Genomic DNA, 14,751 nt, shown 5'->3' on the forward strand with positions numbered 1-14,751 from the left:
CCACCAATGTTTAAAATAGGAATAAATTAAACAAACAGTTCCTCTGTTCATATGTATGTGTATAGACATACACCGTTTAGTACTGACTCCCATCAGTATCTCTTTTTCAACTCATTCCAATTCATCTTTGTTTGTCCTTCCCTATCAACAACGAAAATGTTTGAGGTCATTTCAACATTGAAATGTAATTATATGGATTCAAATATTTCAGACACCTGTTTAATATCTACAAACTCCACATCCATTTTGGCTTCCACAGTGTCAAGCACATGAAGAATTCTCATGTTGAAAGAGGTCAAATGTTTATGACCTGTGAAATGTTCAGCCGTCAGGGATTCATTTCTATCTTCTCTACAGTCTGTGAACAGGATCCTCTATTTTATGTATTTATTTATTTACTCATTTATTTTGTATCTATTAGCATCCTACTGTAAATAAGTATCCCAGTCATACATATAAAAATATATGTGTAAATATAAGAATATATGACCCCTGCACCAAATGCATCATCAACATTTCCTTCACTCCAATGAAAAAAGTTTGATGTAATGTCTGAAGAGTTCTGTTTTGCTATTGTCATCTATAACTGCCCTATTTATTTCATCTCTGTACAGAATTTGAGTTAGAGATTGTCAGGAAATATTGAATATATTTTAATGTTGCCTTCAGGACAGAGATATGTATTATGCTGAAACAGATACTCCAGCCATGGCCAGAACCTCAAACCTAAATGAAGAACTCGGGCAGGTGAGAATGTGCCTCAGAGAATACTCATGTTATCTGTCTTTGAAAATGTTCATATGCATGAACCTCTAGCATGTATTCTAAGATTTCCTAAATTATTTTGTCATATTCCTTATGTTGTTTGGTTGTAGCATGCAGTTTGTAAACATATATTCATTCCATCATTATATTTTTCAATGACTCAGATCTGCTGATCTTCTGGCCTGGTACATTATGTATAATGGGGTACCTACCATCCAAATGTGGCACACTGTCTTTGTGCTAGTCCCATGGGTTTTGCATACTTTTGGGAATGACTACTGCTAACTCAGAGTTATGTACGTCATTCCTACTGTGTGTAGTACTGCTCACTTCAGGGATCTCTCCATGACAAGGACTAAATGTGACAATCTCTCAGGGTCATCTTTATACGAGAGTAATGTCCTTCTCAATTCTATTTAGAATTAACACGCCATTTTCTATCATGGCCTAGAGTCAAGGCCGGACTGGCCATACTGGCCATAAGGTGTTTCCCCAGGAGCCTGGAAGGGTGGGGCCGGTTTTGTAATGGCTCTGCAATATCGCCCCCCAGTAACAAGAGCAACAAGCTAGCATAATCCACTCACTCTCATTTCCAGCCTCTCAGGGACAGCCAGTGCTTCACACTTGCACTTAACTGCTGTTTTTGCGGAGGCTGATTTAACAAAATTGCTAGGGCTGCTTTGAATTTCCATTCCGGCCCTGCCTAGAATCCTACTTACTGTTGCTTTTTCAAAGTATATCTGGTTATTGGTGTGTTCTCACCAACCTTAACTCAGAAGCCACGTCCAACACATCAGGTGTAAATAAGAGCTTTGTCCCCACTATTCCCAGTAGGACACTAGATGCACCGAAATCCATGCCAGTTAATTCACTACCAGTCAGACCTCGTTCACACTTATATGGCTGCCATTGAAGCATCCCTGTATGACTCCTTGGAATGCTGAAAGATGGATTTTCCCTTCAGCAACATCATCCCCAAAACCACTCTTTAGCTGTTGAGATGTTTTGAGACCCCTTTTATCAAAATATTGGGGCTGTTTTGGGAAGCCTTTTCATTATTTGACACACCTGGCAGTCTGATGGATCATGATTCTGCTGTTGGTGATCTTTTCCATAACCTTGTGCTAACATACATGGCATATGCCTTCAAGCACCTTCGGATCTAACTGATTTGCATCATTTAAGTGTTATGAAGCTCTACAAAACAACACTATGGGTGTGCACGAAGTAACCAAATGGTAAAGCCCTTCAGAAGGGTGTGACATTTTACCTTTAACAAAGATCTTAGGGCCATATGTACTAACACATTTTCCCATTGACACAGAATGGGAAAAACCCTTTTCTGCATCTGGCCCTTAATTGATTTCAGTAAAGTATGAATTGATCATCCCATGTCTGGTTACCATCCGTAGTTTGTTCCTCAACATTTTCACATATTGCTCTTTGATCAGATTAAGGGCCTCATTACGAGTTTGACAGGTGGCAGAGGCCGCCTGCCAATCTCGTTTTGCCTTGAGGCCGCCTGTGCGCCCTGTCCGCCGCCAGCCCTATTAAGAGTTCACAGCAGGGCCGGCGGGTGGAAACAGCATTTCCGCCCGCCGGCCCTGCGGTGAACAAGGCTTAACATCGATGCCGGCTACTGATGGAGCCGGCGCCAATGTGGCAATGCGGCAGGTGCAGGAGCACCCATCGCGCTTTCCAATGCCCATAATTCAGGCAGTGGAATGCATGACAGGGATGTGAATGGGGGGCCCCTGCACTGCCCATGCCAAGTACATGGACAGTGCAGGGGTCCCCCGGGGGCCCTCAACACTCCCATTCCTCCAGCCTTTCCAAGCAGTGTAAACCGCCATGGAAAGACTGGCGGTATGGGGGCGCTTAATCCCCAAGCAGCACTGCCCTGGCAGATTACAACCACAGGGACTGCCAGACTGTTGACCGTGGCAACTGTGGCGGCTCCTGGATAGTCTTAATATGGAGGTCCCACTGCCAGCCTGTTGATGGTGGGACTGCCACCGGTGAGATTGGCGGTCTAGTCTGGTGGTCAAGAGACTGCCAGATTCGTAATGAGGGCCTAAATGTCCACTAGGTGGCCTCCTTCAGGTATTTGCACTATAAAGTGTTTTCTTCCTCAAAAGTCTATGTGGGCCCTCTACCCTAGCATGCCATTTGTAGCAATACTACCTTGTGCTTTGTACTTCTAAATTGCAAAGCATGTGCCAATCTAGGACATCTCTACCTATTCCATTGTGTTCTAACCTGTCTATAGATTTCGCTAAGCTGTGCTTATTACTATTTTTATGATAAGTGCTGCTGACAGAGGAGTATCTGATCTTCACTTTCAGGGCCTCTAACTTTTGTTAGAACTGACCATTTTCTCAGAGGCAAGTCTCTATCACCTCTCCATTATTTGACTGTCGAATTTTCAATGGGTCTAGAGCAGAGTATACCATTGCTCTTGAAGAATTAAACTCTCCTCAATTTTTAATGTCACCCATTTTAAATTCTCTAGGGTGATGTGTTAGAAAGTGGTCACACTACTGACCTTGGTAGAGTATTTAGAAGGAAGATGATGTTTCCGGGACGCTCCCGCAATGACATTCTGGAGGGGTTTTCTCTTCTTAGTCTGAAAGTTGTCCTAGAATTATTTGCACACCTCAGCGCACATTGCTCTTTCTATACTTTTATCAGAAACTGGATCTAGAGACCAGAGACATTTGAAAATAAAAAAATAGTTCTGTGTTGAGCTTTACTCTTTTACTGCTAAGACTAATTGAGAGTTAAAACACTTCTACCAATTTACATGCTGTTAAGCAGAGGAGGGGAAGGTGACCATGAACACATGTGAATGTTGCACTTGAACGCTCACAAAATTCCGATCATACAGACCTGCCATGGGCAAAGCAAAAAACTATTATCTCAACCATGGTTGCATCGGATGAGGTCAAACTAACATTGAAGAAAGTTATTGGCAGTGCAAGGATCACTTATTTAAAAAAAATACAATTAAAAGAATAATCTAATATCCAAACCAAAATGAAAAAATTTAACATTTTAACTAACTACCAAAAAGGTTTGGGGAATCAAAAAAAACAACAAGAGAACACCAGTTTTAATATTTTTAGTTTCAGTTACAATTAATATGTGCCACTGTTAATATTGACTTCTGTATGAATCAGTGTCATCCTATGGGATATGGCTAAATAATGCAGGAACATGCCTGTATCTTTATAGCTTTTCAAAAGGACTTGGACAATGCTGGATAAACATGCAAGTGCACAAAGTTGGTTATAGCTCATGTGGTTTTGTAGGGAATTGAAACACATACGTTCTGTGTTTGTGGCCCTTAATACAGTACCATAGTCCAAAAGTAGCTGTCCCTTTGTTGTAATGAGTTCTATTGCTACTTGAAAATCTGGTGTGTTTTCTCCTTAATTATTTTGAAAGTTGGCACCAAAGTCTTCTGCTCAACCATAAGGACTTTTTAACATAGGATTTGATTAAAGAAGCTTGAGCTGCGGACACAAGTACTGCACTCTCTTGGTGGCAAGACAGTGAATTCTGCATCAAGCACATATCTAAACTTTAATTCAAAAAAGGGTTATTTGCAGCGAGATTAACCTACCTTGATATAACACCTATATTTGTTTATGGGCAAAATTTACTGGGCTCTCAAAAAAGGAATGGGGGTGCACTCATACACATTTTTTCTCTGCATGTCCATGTACAACTTTCATACGTGCAAAATGCCTGTGAGCTCAATTTGCACATGCAAAATGGCAATACTCAAGGAATAATCAAAGACATATAACTTAAATGAGGGGGACACTTGAAAAGGACTCAATGTGTGCAGAGTTTGTTAATTCAAAATGCATGGATAATGATCATCTTCACTGACCTACTTATATATCTTGCATGTGTAATGATGGCAGGCCTCATGCATACAAAATTGGCTCTTCTTAAATGCTCATTTAAGGAATTTTGAGGGCAGTTGATATAGCCAGTATGACCTACAGTTGAAATATCTTCATAAGTCTATATAAAAAGGCATTGTCAAGCAATGGAAACAACTATTCATTTGAGAAATTCTAATGCAAAGACTAACCAAAAACAATTGTCCTGGAACTTTTCATTGGGTGCCTTAACACCAGGTATCATGCCTTCTATGGGCCTGTATGAAAAGAAGGCCAAATATTTTAGCCAAAGTTTAGCAAATCTGCAAAGACATGAAAGGTGGAAAACTGTCCTACTACATCCATTGGTAGCAACTAATGGGGTTGATTGTTCAGAGTTCCTTTGATTACCAGGATACGTTTTTGAGTTAAATGAGGCCAGGCTTAGAATAGCTCCTTGGCTTAATTGATCACTTGAGATCCACGTTTTAAGAGCTAGAACCATCTTTAAATGATGTGATTAACTTACAATTTCTCTAGATCTGATCCTAATTACATAGAATTGCAGCAGTTACCACAATTTTAAAAATATGTCATTGGACAACATTAAGCTAACCAGAACTGAGCCTTTCTTTCTTCCGCTCATGAGGTTTAAAGTTCTAAAATCTATCTGAAATTTACGACTTCGCTGTAAACCAGAAGAGCCTTGAGCATCTTTAAGTGCATTCTACCATATTAATGCAAGGGAGTCCTTCCTATTGGCAACTTTGAACAATTGTAGGCTGAAGCCAGTAGTCAGCGGTATCACACCTTATTTTCTTTTTCTCTATCAACTGCTTTAACTCTGTTAAACACACAGTCTTTCTTAAGAGATTAAAGGAGATTGGTCTTCAAGTCATGAATGTGGCTTGTATCCGGTCATAGCTTCAGGGCTTGTCACAAGCAGTGCCCTACCAATTCTTCTCTAAAACTACAAAGCAATTACTGCTGTATGCTGATCTTTTTAGCCTCTGCATGGTATTATGAATTCTAACATCTTTCAGTTTAAATGCCGACATGCCCATGGGATTGTCTAGATCTGGAATGACAAGGCCTATTGAGCCCTAAGGTGTGCATCCAATACATGCAGAACTGGATGAACGAGTATTGGTTGATATAAAATATAATGAGGAGAAGGGAAAAGTGGCTGAGGCCCAAGAAAATACAGGGATCTCAACCTTTTGACTTGATGCAATATGTGTTGTGTTTACGAAGTAACACTGTGCAACAAATGGGAGGGTGAAATGGATTCAGACCTTTCTTGCCATTCAGGTCAAATCATTCTCTGGTTCACACAACAGCTACAATAGAGTATTCCAATAAATATGTCTTGCTCATAATGATGAGGGTGGTTTAGCATTGTCCTCACCCTTAGTTGACTGCTATATATAGATTATGGGAACTTATGTGCAACATACTCATAATGTAGTTGGCTGATTAGTAGCTTGGTTATATAACTAAACCATGTCTTCTGTCTTATCCATGCTTCTTAAAAGCTTCTCAGTGATGCAAAGTGAAGACGTCTGGTTGAAAGATCTATCAAAGATTTCATCCTTAAAAAGCCCAGTGCACTATAATTCCTGAACTTGGTATACCTATAATCACATATAGATTTATGTTGATACATTTTCCGTATTAAGTGTGTGCTTTTCTTTTGCTGTATTCTTTCATCTGCGTTACCACTAGTTTATTTTTCCTCCTTCTTTACCCTGTTCATATTTTTCTTATTGATGAATTATTTGTGTTGTGTGCCAGGGTTGGGATTAGAGGGTTAGGGTTCCAAAAATAACACCTATTCATTTTATCATTTATTGCTTTGATTTCAATTTCATATTTATTTTCTGTACTCTGTACTTGAAGTAGTCATTGTTCTGGTTCAAACTTCCTATTCTAAAGTATTTTAAATATTATACATTACACAATTGAGGTGTTATCACTGGCCCCGCAGTTTTTGAAAGAGAAGTTGCAACTCTACACACTATCTTGTACTTTGTGTTCTGACCAGAATTATTAGTGAACGTTGCTTTACGGTAAGCATTAGTAGGTGGTACAGTTTTCTCTGTTCTAAATTCAACTCTTTGGCAGCGGCTCATATGAAATGTCTTCAAGGCTCACCTCATCTGCTTTCATAGAAGCCTTAACTCTCTCTATTTATAATGCAAATAGTGCTTACGTAACCCATCCAATCCCCAGCGACATAGAAGTACCGGGTGAATATGCAGTATGCAGAAGAAAAAAGTAAGTAGACAGAGTCTTCCTTTCTCATGACTAGACCATACAGTTCCACAGTAGCATTTGAAAATAACAAAAAAGATAAATGTGAACTTGGAAAACCTTTATGTTGACTTGCTGATATATAACTGCTAACTGGCCAGTTCTAAAATGCATTTGGGACCGAATCAAAAAGTCTTTCGTTAGAATGTGAAGAAGTACTACAGGAGTGTAATTTCACTTTCTTATAAGTGCCTTAAAACACTCATGCAATAAGCCCCCATCTTTTCTTTTTTTGCTTTTAGCCATGCATATGCTCTGGGTAATTTGTTGGCTGTTTTTCATTTGTACCCAAGGTCGGACTGGTTTAAAGGGCAATCTGTCAGTGCCTGATGAGCCAGACTGACAGATTAGTCAGTAGACCTTGTGGCACTGTGTGGGCTAGTTTCATGGTGTAGTGGGCTGGTTTTGTGTCTGTGTGGCTTGATGTTATAAAAATCTATTTAAATAAAGACTAGGCAGCAGCAGCATGTAGCTCTGTGCAGGCTGTAGAAGCTGATATCTTAGTGCATGCCACCTGGATAGATCAATCTCACTTTGTGGGTAGAAGAACAGGGGAGTGTGTTGATGTTTTATTTAGTTGATAAGGAAGGAACATAGTGAATTTCGCTGCTGCATTTCTATAATATATCCACACACATTGCCAGCTGCAAGAACAAATGTCTGCGGTTCCCCACCCCTCATAGACCACCCAGACAGCATGGCTTAAAAGGCAAAAATTACCAAAATGAGCCACGTTTTTATAAATACCCAGTTCATAAATTTGGGGCACTTTTTATGTTGCTGACCAATCTTATTTTCTTCCCCAGTCCGAGTTGGTACTCAGCTCATTGTGTGTGCAAATCTGATAAAGCGCTTTGAGAGCCAAAGCTGTAGGAATGCCTATTGTCAAATCTTTCTTATATTGGAATATTATAAAACATACATTTAGAGCAATGTAAAGGGTAGCATCATTTTCATAGCTGCTAACACATTCTGAGATGACAATACGTGAAGGTCTTCAATGAGGTGCCTAAATGTCTAGGGCCAGTCTTGTGTCCATCTCTGCTGCATGGCAAATGCAGTGTTGTTTCTGTGAGAGGCACAAGAAAAGTAATATGTGAAGCACAACGTGCGGCTCTTTTGTGAGTGCCACTTGTGGATCATAGCTTCCTTCCCAAACATGACCACTGTGGATGATGGTATGTAGACTTGACATTAAGTAGTAACCACGGTTGTGCAAGGTCAATTTTATTTTACAAAACATTGGGACAATTACTCAAAATTAAGTGAAATATGAAAATTACAAAATGTGATTTGACTGTATCTTATTTGAAAGTCTTACACAAAAGCTTTTCCCTCGTAAAACTGTCACGGGGACACTTGGAGGAGATTGGTACAAGCAGAAAATGTCTCTCCGTGAGACTCTTTCTGCTCAAATTGGAAACTTGCTAGCAAAAAATGAGGCAGAATTGTGTAATTTTAACTTTTGTGATTGTTGTGAATTTTACATAACATTAAATTTGCAAATTTTACAAGCTTATTTAAAATGTCACCTGAAACCAGTGTCAACCCTTTCCAGTGTCTCTCCTGCTAATGAATAGCTTTGAATATGCCATGGTTGAGTTTGATATCAGTTTCTTGTCCTCTCAAAAAACAGGTTGGCCTGGTTTCAGCATGCTTCTAATAATGCAACACATTATGTAAGCTATGAGGCTTCTGAGATTATAAGTTACCTTAGTCCATTTGGCATCAGAGGCGAATCTTAAACAACCATCAAGTGAGGAATTGATCATATGGACAAGAGTATTGAGATACCATCTGTCTAGCTACAGTTTAGTATTTATCTTTTAGCTTTTGTGACTCATGTACTGTTTATACCTTCAGCAGCAACGGAGAGAGCCTTTACAAGTGAATATGGAACAAGATTCAGCTGCAAATCATAATATAGTCAATTCAGGTATGCCGGTGCACATTGAAGAAGATAGGAGTGAATGATGTCTCTTTAGGTAATCAATAGCATACTTAAGATGGTGCCAGCTACTCTTTATTGCTGCACTGGACTAGGCCAACACAAGGAATACAAAGAGCTGTGGAGGAACTTTCTACAAACATTCCTAAAAACAATTTAGGGCCTGAATTCGAACTAGGCGGACGGGTTACTCCGTCACATAAGTGATGGATGTCCCGCTTGTCGACCTCTAGATCCTATAGGACATGATGATCATTCTTATTACCTGACCATGAATAATACACTGCAAAATGAGGGAACAAAATCCTACCATTAAAATGGTGTTACTTGTGGGTTGGAATTGTTTCATTCGCATCCACCTGAAACAATAAGAAACAAAGTAAAAATAATGGCAAAAGCTGGGATAGGGTCTTTCAGGGTCATTAAGACCCGGGCAGGAAATTATTAGGTCAGCAAAGACCTTGACCTCTTCTCCCTCTGCTGAGAACCACTTGCCAAATTTAGAGATCTCCTCAGCTGGAAATCTCTCTGCCTTCAGTGGAGCTACCAGCACAAGAGCTGCACTGAAGTTACAGAAGCTTTACCAATTATAGGTTCCATTTTTTGCAATTGCTCAGAAAAGGTTTTTGTTTTCAAGAAACAAACTCCCAAAGCAGTAGTTTGTTTCTTGAAAACAACAAAATAACCAATGATCCTGACATGCAGGGAGACTGCTCCGTGCGCGTCAAGGTCATTGTGTGTTTCCCTCCATGGGACTGCCAAGTCCTGCATGGTGGTCCTGGGTAATGGCAGTCAGGTAGGGGAAATATGTGATGCTCATTCAGCCCAGAACCTGAGGACCTTATAGTGGTTGGTCACTCAGATCCGAGGTTTACTCTGGCAGAGCCAACTGAGGCTCCACTGAGCTTGTGCAGAAGGTGTCAAGTGGATTGAGGGTACAGGATGGAGACAGTAATTGATCTTCTTTCTTAAAGTACACCCAAAGATGACCATGTGTTTAGGTCTGCTCTTTGTGAAAGTGAAGACCGCTGTCACTCACAGTGAAGTAAGCCAGTGGATGAAGTGGGCTGAACCATTGCCTTGTGCTGAAAACTGTAGTGGGTGGAAGAAAAATGGGAATTACACAGTAACATTCCAATGGATGAAAATGGCGGAAAACCCATATGGTCAAGTATGTTATACATATACTTTTTGTAAAATCAAAATTAATTGACTAATGCCAGATCTACAAATAGTGGGCATGATGCATTGCACAGGTTGTTGAGGACTTAGTCTTTGTGCTGACCCTCAATCTATGTGCTTCCAGCATCTACATCCTGAATATTCCTGGGCTAACTGCTAATATTAAGTTGCTGCCATCAAGAGTTAGTTATCTTGACATTTTCAATCACTCATTTAACCCCTCTCATGAGGCCTTAGTCCAAGACTTATATCTGTTGAGTTCAATGAGGCTATAGTGGTCTTTAATCTTTGGAATTTCAAGAAGGGCCCCTATTTATGACTTGGTCTTTTCCCAGAAACACAGAATCATTCACATGCTTTCAGTCTAAGGTTACAGCTCTATCTGTCCTATTTGGGACCTATGTCTCTTTTTAGTCATCATATGGGTCTGTTCGGGTAACTACGCCCCTTCTTTTGCCCTTGGTGCCAACCATTGCTAACATGTCCATTGCAATTTCAGGTCCAGTGCTGGCAAAAGAAAATTCTGAGATTTTCCCCTAAACCCTAGAACCTACTGTGGTGGTGGTACACTGAGAATTACATATGCATTGATGCTGAATTTGGGTTGCATCCCAGTCCATAGTTATTTTGCACATTATGTCACCTCAGTTTAGACCCATTTATATGCAAATTAGTCTTGACCCTGCTGTAATAGGAACAGTCCAGCCCAAACTGCTAAGCCAGATCCTCTCTGAACTGAAACACAAGCAACCCAGGACATGTTTTTCCCTTTTTATGGGCTTATCAGCCACGTAGTTATGGGCTCCTCAGCCGAGTATAGCTTAATTCCAGTGACACAGTGTACACAGGACCCACATCTAGGCATACCCATCCCACTGTGGGTGACAAACTAAAGTATATCAAAAGTGAGGGATGGAATGCTTGAATTAACCCCAGCCGCTGATAAATACTCTGGTCATATCCCAGTCTGTTGTTATTTTGCACACCATGCCACCTCAGTTCGGAATTTGTCATCTGTCCTGGCACATGAAGGGCACTACATGGGCTGAACAAGAACTTCTGGACTGAGCCAGAACACCTCTGGTCTTTACATATGCTGTGAAGCTGATCTTGGGTGTCTGAAATGATTGACATTATGTGAAGCATTTGTATGTGGCCCACAGGCATATGAGTTTGTACAGGGCGTACGAGACAATACCTGGATGTGAGGCTGTTCTCTGGCATTAGAATAGTTTCTAAGCATTTGAAAGCAGTACATGGTGTATGCCACTTTAGTGGTGCCTGTGAGACTGTACAAAGACTATGAAGCTTATCTTGGCCATCTGTAGCTGTTCATGGCTTATGGTGGTGGATCACAGATATATAAAACTGTACAGGGGCGATTAAGAGTGTATGCGTATTGTGACCTGTCCATCTCAAGGATATGAAAGGGGTACTTGCACATCCAAGGCTGCAAATGGGTCTGTGCGATATGGTGGGATGTGAAGCAAAATCTGGGAAAGCAATAAGTGTATTTACTAGAAATTAAAAGATAGTATTTAAATAAATAAATATTTTTTATAGAGCACTCAAATACCTGTAGGCTTCTTGGTGCTGCCACAAAGGCATTACAACCAAAGTGCAGAGAAGTAAGAGTTAGACCCACCTTTGAAACTGCCACATTTGCTATAATTTCCTAAACGCAAGATGGCCGGATAGAGCCTGTATGCCCCAAAGTAAGGCATTCCAAAGTGTAGCAGTAACATGCCCAAAGAATCTTCCATCCTATCGACATTTCTTGACTTTCTGCAGTATAATGTTTTTTATAGAGGCAGATCTTAACTTAAGATCCTTGTGGCACATATCTTTGCATTTTGTGCGATATAACGATTTAAAAATTGACCTTTTCCTAACCAGAAGCCAATGAAGATTGCCTATTTCGGTGGAAATAGACTGGTATTTAGGCATGTCTAGAATCAAACATGCTACTGCATTTTGGATAACTTGTAATCTCTTTATGTCCTTCGAGTTAATGCTCAAATAAAGGGCATTGCAGCAGTCCAATCTTGACAGAATTAAGGCAGCCACCATCTACTTTCAAGAGTGCACTGGGATATAAAGGAAAATTGTCCTAAGCATTGTTAAATTAGGGTTTAAGCCAATATGACAGAACATACTTGCTTAGTAAAGGTCAGAGAATTGTCAAAAATGACGCCTAAATTCCTGGCTGATTTAACTTATACCGGGGTTATATCCAGTTCCTCAAGCCACCAAGCAGTGGACTCTATATTAAATTGGTTACCAAAACTGAAAAACTCAGTTTTCTCTCCATCTAACTTAAGGCAATTTACCGATTGAGATGACTATTTGCATGTCTTCCACATAGAAGTACACTGAAAGGCCAAAGGATCTAATTAAGATAGCTAAAGAAGATATAAATAAATTAAAAAAAGAGTAGGACTTAGTGAAGCTACTTGTGGCACCCTACAAGGCAGAGAAAAAGGGTTGGACATACCCAGGAGAATCGATTTCAGTAGCTGTAAGACTTTGGCCCATATTTATACTTTTTTAGCACCGCATGTATTTTGTATGTTTGCGCTGCTTTTGCGTCAAGAAAAAATGATGCAAATGCAGCGATAGAAAAGTATGAATATGGGCCTTTATTTTTAATCCCTAATTGGGCCAAATGGGTCACCAGCAGGGAATGCGGATGGTGTCAAATGCCATGGACAGATTTAGTAGTATGAGCACAGCAGAACCGCCCTTATTCACTGTACACCTGGTGTCATCCGTGGCTGCTCTGCGACTCTGTGCTGTGACCGGTTTCAAACCCTGATTCTGTCTGGTCTAATAAAGCTCACTCAATCCATAGATGCAGCTAGTTCCAGATTCAAAGCCTTCGCTGTAATTTTAGTTGGAAAGGGTAAAAGAGAAAACTGGGTGATTGTTCTTTAACTTGCTAGGATTTGCAGATTGTTTTTATACGACCATCTTTTCAAATACTGGGCACTGTGCCTTAGTAAATAATCGAATTGAACGTAGGTGTTAAAAATGTAGAAATAACTTCTGGAGACAAATGGAGAATGCACAGAGGGCGATGCGGGTGAGATTGTAAACCTGATTTGATTGTGAGAAAATAATTCGTGATTTCTTGTTCCGTAAAATGAGAAAAAGTTCCTAGTAAGGCAATAGTGTCTTTTTCATCCTAACTATATTCTTTCCCTCCAATTCTTTCTTGTCTCTGACTATCCTGCTTTAAGTGCCTAAGAACTGCTCGCTTGTTTTTCATCTTTTTTACTTATGAAATCAGATCTAATGCTTTTGTTAATTCACCCCTCGTAGGCTGCGGCAATTTCCTATGCTCCATTAGGGCGTATTACGGATTACTTTCCTAATGCTTCACTAAAAACAACTGCCCTATGACCTGACGAAGTCAGTGCGAGCACTTCTCTCAGACATGCCTGCTAAATATATGACACTGTAATCTTAGATATATTCTCAAAAAATGGCAACTGAATGTTTAGGTAAATTTACTACAAGTCATTGCAAATCCAATAAGTCTTTCTTCTTAACCTATTGTATTGCCAGTGATGTCCAGCATCAACCAAAAAAGAGAGAAAAAAAGGAAAAAGGGCACAGTGGCACAGCCTCACGCGTGCATGTGTGGTGAGTTTAGCTGCCATGCACAATGATATGCACCACACATGCACATACCTACAGAATGACACAGGCACCATATTTTTTTTTAATTTACAGATCCAAAGTGGTGGCCACCATTTGGATTGGTAAATGAAAAAATATTAACATTTCTTAACTTGAAAGCACTTTTGGCAATGCAGTCAGACAGCAACTAATCAAATGCTAGTTGATCCAAGTAAAAAAAAAAATTAAAGGGCTACAAAGATGTGGGGTCAGAAGGTGATGAGGACACAAGAAGAAGAAGGTAAACCAGTGAATAAGAAGCAAGCAGAGAAGAGTGATCGTAAAGGCAAACATTGTTAAGCAATGCGCAGGCTTTAAGTGCACTGTGCATTTTTTGTTTGTTTTCACCCCTTCCATTCCTACCATGCAACCTATGTGAGAGAGAATACACAAGAAGAAAAAAGAAGAAACACACACTTGCAAAAAGAGACGGTAATCTAACGTTGCCTTCTCTACCAGAAACAAATTAGGCTCGGTGGGCCAGATGTAAAATGTGAATTTCCCAGTTTGCGCCATGCAAAACGTGCATCGCGATGCACATTCCCATTTTGCGATTCGGTACCGACTAGCAAAATGGGAATGCGACTCACAAATAGGAAGGGGTGTTCCCTTCCTATTTGCGATTTGCACCGCGATGCAAAATTGGTTTGTGACCACGAACGCAGTCGCAAAGCAATTCGCAGTTAGCACCCATGTGAAATGGGTGCTAACTCATTCGCAAAAGGGAAGGGGTCCCCATGGGACCCCTTCCCCTTTGTGAATGTCGCCAAAAATATTTTTTCAGAGCAGGCAGTGGTCCAGTGGACCACTTTCTACTCTGAAAAAATGAAACCAAATGGTTTAATTTTTTCTTTTGTATTGCAACTTGTTTTCCTTTAAGGAAAACGGGCTGCAATACAAACAAAAAACACTGCTTTATTAAAAAAGCAGTTACAGACATGGTGGTCTGCTGTCTCCAGCAGGCCACCA

At 40.2% G+C, this 14,751-nt stretch overlaps 1 protein-coding gene across 1 annotated transcript in view; it reads left to right on the top strand.

The window, feature by feature from the left end:
• Positions 1-14,751, top strand: part of ATP8A2 (ATPase phospholipid transporting 8A2) — a 1,954,943-nt gene that overhangs the window by 585,506 nt on the left and 1,354,686 nt on the right. Inside the window, exon 13 of the mRNA XM_069202231.1 lies at positions 670-747. Within this exon, the coding sequence (XP_069058332.1) occupies positions 670-747 (78 nt within the window). The remainder of the gene's footprint in view (positions 1-669; positions 748-14,751) is intronic.

The sequence above is a fragment of the Pleurodeles waltl genome, chromosome 8, assembly GCF_031143425.1.
Source record: "Pleurodeles waltl isolate 20211129_DDA chromosome 8, aPleWal1.hap1.20221129, whole genome shotgun sequence".
Taxonomy (NCBI): domain Eukaryota; kingdom Metazoa; phylum Chordata; class Amphibia; order Caudata; family Salamandridae; genus Pleurodeles; species Pleurodeles waltl.